We start from the raw sequence: 7,013 nt of genomic DNA, 5'->3' as shown, positions 1-7,013 counted from the left end.
TTAAATTAAATCAATAAATATGCCACATAATACTAAATTTATTTTGTAAATTTTTTGATTAAATTTAAATCCACATGTCATTTTGTGGTTTTTTTTAAATTAAATCAATCAATATGCCACATAATACTAAATTTATATATGTAAAGTATTAAATATATTTTAATGTGATAATAAATGCAAAGAATCTTAAAAAATATATAAGATATATTAAAATATATTGAATATGATAATAAATTTAATGAATATCATAAAACAATCAATGATATTATGGATGATCTTCTTAATAGTGATTCTATTTATTCATTAGTTGAATATGTTTATTTATTTTGAAATTTTATTTTAAAAAATTCTTAATATTTAAACTTTCATATATTTTTTTAATCAACCCGTGTAATACACGGGTTTCACACCTAGTTCTATAACTAAACAAAACGATACCGTTAACAAGCCGATCTTTGTGAAACCGATGTTCTGATCGAACCCATGAGTAAAGTAACTAGACTATTATAACGCAGTAAGACCCGATTAAGATTTGGTTAATTAATCCCAGTCTCTACTAGATATAACATTACACCTAGTTAACATCTTGATATTAATTAAATCTACCTTCCTTTATATTTATACTACCATATATCTATACCTTCGTGCATAGATATACACATATTCAACGACGATCAAACTCTGGTCCCTTTCATGACACCTTCTTCCGCATGATGCCCTCCAACTCCATAGTCGCCGTCACGGTAGCCTGGTCCATACCTGCTGCTGTACAAACCGGCATGCAGCAACATTACATACAACAGCTCCGTGAATGCTAAGATTATAATGAATGCTTCCACCATCTTTAACCTCCACCCTCTGTGTCCTCCTACGTTTATCTCCTTGCATGCCAACCTGCAATTCAACTCTCAGTTACCTAATTCAGTAACCACCTGTTACCATTAACGTACTTGCATGTGAAACCAAAGATATTACCCGAAAGCAAGAGCAGTGACGGCCCACGCAACCAGAGAAGACGATCCAGCGGCGGCAAGGCTGTCGTTCCTCCATACCCTAAGGTGGTTGCCACCTGCGAATTTCGAGACTATTCCAAGAACAGAAGCTAGAATGGCAAACTCCAAGAAGAACTCTGTTGCTCCATTCCCTCCAAAACCTGCAATAGAAAAGGTCAGATATTGCAATAGTACGCATCAGGTAGCTGCGGGCAGATAGATAACTTACTAGGATGGTAGGACTGGCCATTGATGAACCTGTTAAGACACCAACTAGCAAATCCCAAGGTGATAAAGTACATAACAAGGTTCAGGAACAGCAATGGTGCAGCAATGCTTCGTCCCACTGTTTCCGCCATTTTAGATCAATCAAAAAGCTTTAAAAATTCAAATATAGTAATCGAGTAAAGCGGAGAATATATTTATTGAGAAGGTGAACGTAGCCAAGGGTATATATATATATATATATATATACAAGGATGATAGTTGGCAGGTGGCATAATACGTGTCAACGGTAGTATATGCTTGATGTTACGTAGGACACGTGGTGAACTAGTGATTGACCACATACTAATGTTTCATGTTTGCCATTAAGATTGAGCAACCCGCCTACCCACTTGCTTATCGCCTATACGGTTCTGGTTGTTTCCTAACGTTGATCTCATGTAGTACAAAAAAATCGTGCGATTTAATACAAAAAATATATGAGACATATTTTATAATTTCTTTTTCCTTTTATCTCACCTAAATTTCCTTTTGTTTTTCACAACTTAGGAACTTCATTTTCTATCAAATTATTTTTATTTTGTTTTAAATTGATAGACGTTTTTACCAGTCTGGTCATATTTTACAATTTCTTTTTCCTTTTATGTGGCTTGCTTTTCCTTTTGTTTTTCACAACTTAGGAACTTCATTTTCTATCAAATTATTTTTATTTTGTTTTAAGTTGATAGACGTTTTTACCAATCTTTTACAATTTCTTTTTCCTTTTATGTCACCTAATTTTCCTTTTGTTTTTCACAACTTGGGAACATCAATTTTCTATCAAATTACTTTTATTTTGTTTAAGTTGACAGACGTTTTTATCTATAGTTTGTATTTATTTATTTTGAAAATAATTGTTTCTATTTTTTATTTTTTAAAATATCATTTTGACTTTCAGTATTTTAACATGGAATTCTACTTTGAAAAAATATTCTTTTTCGTTTTTCTACTTTTTAAAATGTCATTTTAATCATTTCTATTTTCTATTTTTAGCTCGATAATTTGCACCCCTCTAATTTGTAAAATTACCAATGTTTTAAAAAACTTTAAGATTTGTATTTGTTGTCAAGCTTTAATAAATATGGTCTTAAATCATTTATGTATATAAAAATGAATCATAGTAGAATATATATAATTATTAATTATTTACAAAATTATTGCCTTAAGTTATTCATTTTATTGTGGCTGGTCATAGTTCGAAAAACTTGAGGTTTAGCCTTGCTGCCAAATAATATCAATATTATATAGAACTGATAATTACATTTTTCATATTTATTATTTTTTGATGTCATTTTAACTCATTTGACTTTCTCGAATCCCATTTTCTAAGCTTTGGTGCTTATCCTTGTTGTATACATAATTTGATTTTTCTTAATATAACAAGCTAAATTTCTACGTGCTTATTTTATGTATATTTCATATATTCAATGTAATCAACATTTTGACCACAATTTTTAACTTTTGTTTGTTAATTAGAGAAAAATTATGTATTTCTTTGTATAAATTCGAGTTTGTCTGCTTAAAGCAGAAACTACATTTTTGTCGATTTTCAACATGTAATAACTTAGTTTCTACTACTTAAATCCATTATTGCGGTCGTAACGTGGGGTGGGTAAAATCGAAGCTATGATTTAACTAGTAAAAAAACTAATAAAAAATATAATTAAACACAAAGTTAATAAAAATAAAAATACTTTATTATCTGAAAATAATTATTACAAAATAAATATAAGAAATCGAAACTAAAATATAACAATGATTAAAATATTATATCACACCGAATTTTCTTCTAAAATTTCGTCCGCATCCTCGATGAACAAATATGAATCTTTATATGTATCATCAAACAACTCATCATGCTTATCCTCGATCAAAATATATATGTTAGCCATGTAAATATGTTACACAAATCAATACGAAGGGCATGATGGATATCACGTTCATGTACTTCCCTTCCGTTTGTCCTATATTGCAACATATCAACATCTACTCCTTCAAAGGCTGGAAAAATTTAGTTTTCATTTTAGTAGCATATCACTTTTTGTTCATTCTTCTAAAATCATATATAATATGATGGACATATACATTATGTTTTGCAATCTTACGACTCATATGACTCTGCTGCGAGTTTGAGTATGTGTCAATACCACTTAATGACACCAAATACTTGTTCCACATCATTCCTAGCTTCTTCTTGGCAATTGTAACATACCAAAAAATCTATGAAAACTCTTCATTTTTAAAGTACTAAAAATCATTCCATAAACATCCTAAGTCAAATAATCCAAATCATGAGCTCATAGTTTTTATAAAAACATCAGAGTAATCCTAAAATCATAAGGTGCAGAACCCATTGGTGGATGCAACACAATCAAGCCGATTCTTTCCCCTTGCTACTAGAAGTACCTGAAATAATAAAACTTTAAACCATAAGCACAAAGCTTAAAGGGTTCCAAAAAATACCATATACCAATATGGGCCTCACCCATAATACATAACCGGCCCTACCTAACATACATAACGGGCCCCACCCAACGTACCTAACACTCCCCAACATACGTAACGGGTCTCGTCCAACATACATGCACGAGTCACAAAGACAATCTAGCATTCTATATAGTATTGTGAGAAGACTTATCTCACAAATCAAATTAGACTACACCACCACTCACAAGGTCGAGAAGCTTGTACTACACACCACTTGGTGAATCATAGAAGGCCAAGCCTTAGTATAATAACTAAAACTAAAAAATTTCCAAAAACTTAACATGGTCCAGAGTCAATGGTCAACAGTCAATCAACAAGCCATGACCAATCACTGACCATACCTGGGTAGCCACACAACAAGACAAACATGGATGAAACCTGCAACCACATTGTGTCAAGCTACGCCCCATGCCGTGAGATCTAACCAAAACCAGTTTAATGGCTTAAGCTCCTAATCCGCTAGGCTCAACACTCATATATTCCAGAAAGCTTCCTAGCTCCCCAAAAGCTTGATAAAAATCCTTACTTTAAAGACATGTATGTCCAATTATAACATCCAAAAGAATATGACCATACATTTCTAAAATAAGAGTATAGGTTTTACCAAAGGGATTCATTCATATTTATTAGGAGATCATAAAATCATCTTTTCGTGTCACATTAACATATTAATAGTAAATGTAACACCTGTTTCAGGTATGAATTAATTTATAAATGTTTTACTTTTATTTTAGGTGGCCACGGTGTGATGGAGCTTCACCACGATGTAGTAGTAGTGTTTTAATTGCAGATTTACATGACCTGCCACAACATTGCCATAAGTGCCACAACGTGGTAGATGTTTTTAGGAGAAAACCCTAATTCCCTGGTTTTGGGCCCCATTTAAAGGACATTAAGGCTAGGATTTCGTGGTCATTCAGTCTGCATTACCCTATCAAGCTCAGAAACCCTAACCCTAGCCTTCACTGTAATTGTGAACTCATTTTGGTGTTTATGGTGATCTTTGAAGTAGAAAGAAGCCTTTGGTGTGGTAATCTACATTGCACAAGCATCATCTACATCAGTTAACACATCTTCTAGAGCTCGTGAGTGTTCAAGACCCAAACTTTTCCTTGCTAAGTTGCTAGATCTTAGATTTTGTCCATTTTATTCATGTATTGATGGGCTTAAGTGGTTAGATCTCATAAAGTTTTCAACTTTATTAATCTCCAGGCCATTTTGGTTATTTGGTGCTTTGGATCTGGATTAGAAATGAGTTTTCGTATCATGCATGGATTTTTGGCCATTAACGCTCATTTTAACCTAACAGGAAACTTTATGAATCTCCAGGCCATTTTGGTTATTTGGTGCTTTGGATCTGGATTAGAAATGAGTTTTCGTATCATACATGGATTTTTGGCCATTAACGCTCATTTTAACCCTATAGGAGTTCAAGACATGCATTGGACATGCATCTCTAACAAGTATGGATTTTTTTTTGTTAGTTGTGGTGCTAGAAACCATTATCGAAACTTTAGACAAGAAGTATTCAAGATTAAGTGCTTATTGATTAAGCCAAGTTGTGCTTTGCCCTTTTTATACCTAAAAGTTGAGATCTTTATCTTTTGGAGAGTCTAAAGGGATAAAGTTGGAAACTTTATCCATTGAGACCATAGAATGGACCAGATCTGAGGTTTGGAGCCCTTAGCATCAAAGTAAATGAGTTAACTCATTAAGCTATTAGGAACCCAATGCATACACCATGACTTTAGGTGGCCCCGGTGTGGCGACTAGGCTAAGGCTCGTTTGTTTTGTTGTTTTGATGCCACGACGTGGCCAAGGATGGCTGCAACATGTCGACCAGGTGGAGGTTGACTTTTGACTTTTTACCATTTATCGTTAACTTTGACCAAGTTTGACTTTAGGTTATTTGGGGTATTTTGAGTAGTGGATTGAGGCTTGGTCTCTGTTTGTGGTATAGGTGATATGTAGAGTCAGTGTTGGAGTAGTGATCAGTTTAGCTATCTTTCAGACTATGAGGTCAGTTTTCCTCATTGTACTAATGGGTCGAAGGCACCAATGCCAACCCACTGTGTTATGTTATGTATCCTGGTATATAAGATGTTGTTATGTTGTAGCGAACTATTAGATTGGTAGATTTATATGATTACCTAAACTTGTAGGCTATATGTATATGTTTGTCTGATGCATATGTCGAGATATTGTGGTTAGGTTGAGGTAGTCCTACTTTGTGTTGAATCCCAAGATACCCACAATGGTCCAGATAGGTTGTAAGCCTTGCAAGGCAGTCTAGTCAAGCCACAGACCCATATATGCATGATATTATCTGTTTAGCTATGTGTGGTATTTAAGGGAACTCACTAAGCGCAAGCTTACAGTTTGACGTTATGGTTCCATGTACCTCAGAGGATAGGGGCAAGGTGTAACACTCCAGTTTTCACGTATTTTCAAATTCATCCCTTGGTTTTAAATCATGTCATATTGGTCCTTGGATTGGAAAGAAAGAGCCATGGGAACCCTAGTGGCAAGATTGTAATTTAGATGCAGCGGGAGTACGCTAAGCGTACTAGGGCGTACCCTAGTACACTGGGCATACACATATATATGTTAGGCGTACTCATGTCCGAGTAAAACCCTAAGTTTTAGGGTTTTGGGGTATTTATGCATCTTTATGGCTCATTTACCTCCACATCTTTAGCCTCCAAAGCCCTTGAGTCGTTTTTGGCAAACCCTAGTCCCTTAAGAGTGTTATTGAGCTAAAAGTGTGTTCTTGGTGTGCTTTATGAAGAAGGAGTTGCATCAAGGAGCTTGGAAGTTGAAGCAAGCTTGTAGATCTTGGAATATTACCTCCTTGGGAAGCTCCAGAAGGTAAAAATTCTTCCCCTTGATGTTTTGTTTTCTTGGATCTCATTTTGGTAGCTTTATGTGGTTCTTCTTGTGTCAAAAGTCCCATTTCTATGCACGTTTGGTTTTGGACATTTTGGGTTATCCTTTCAGACCCTAGGATGGATCCTAAGCCACAAAAAGAGCCCACTTTAGTTAGTTTGACTCCGTGCTTCTTGTAGATAGTCTTAATGGATTAAGACCTTGTATTAAGGACTTTTTGAACGTGAAAAGTCGTAAAGTTGGGGACTTTATAACCATAGTATGCCTATGGAACTTGGATCTGAAGTATGAGCTCAAGTGCTAAAGGCATTAAGCAGTTAATGAAGAAGTTGGATACGCGAGTGAACGCCCCATGCATCCTGGTGTACTCCCCGTGTACCTGGT

General features: G+C 34.6%; 1 protein-coding gene across 1 annotated transcript; it reads right to left on the bottom strand.

Annotated features, from left to right (window-relative positions):
* Positions 1 to 674: 674 nt before the first annotated feature.
* On the bottom strand, positions 675 to 1,351 carry LOC145002753 (membrane protein PM19L-like). Its single transcript, XM_078961953.1, has 3 exons — positions 1,222 to 1,351; positions 976 to 1,153; positions 675 to 894 (listed from the first exon to the last, which is right to left on the bottom strand). The coding sequence occupies exons 1-3, from the start codon at positions 1,349 to 1,351 to the stop codon at positions 675 to 677; spliced, it is 528 nt and encodes a 175-aa protein (XP_078818079.1).
* Positions 1,352 to 7,013: the final 5,662 nt, after the last annotated feature.

The sequence above is a fragment of the Lactuca saligna genome, chromosome 6 (assembly GCF_052625555.1).
Source record: "Lactuca saligna cultivar CGN05327 chromosome 6, ASM5262555v1, whole genome shotgun sequence".
Taxonomy (NCBI): Eukaryota; Viridiplantae; Streptophyta; class Magnoliopsida; order Asterales; family Asteraceae; genus Lactuca; species Lactuca saligna.
This window is presented reverse-complemented; position numbering and strand designations above follow the sequence as displayed.

Coding starts and splice junctions, on each gene's coding strand:
- LOC145002753 (XM_078961953.1), bottom strand. CDS start 1,351: ATGGCGGAAACAGTGGGACGAAGCATTGCTGCACCATTGCTGTTCCTG. Junction 1,154..1,221: donor TGGCCAGTCCTACCATCCTA/GTAAGTTATCTA, acceptor TTTCTATTGCAG/GTTTTGGAGGGAATGGAGCA. Junction 895..975: donor GTCACTGCTCTTGCTTTCGG/GTAATATCTTTG, acceptor GTTGAATTGCAG/GTTGGCATGCAAGGAGATAA.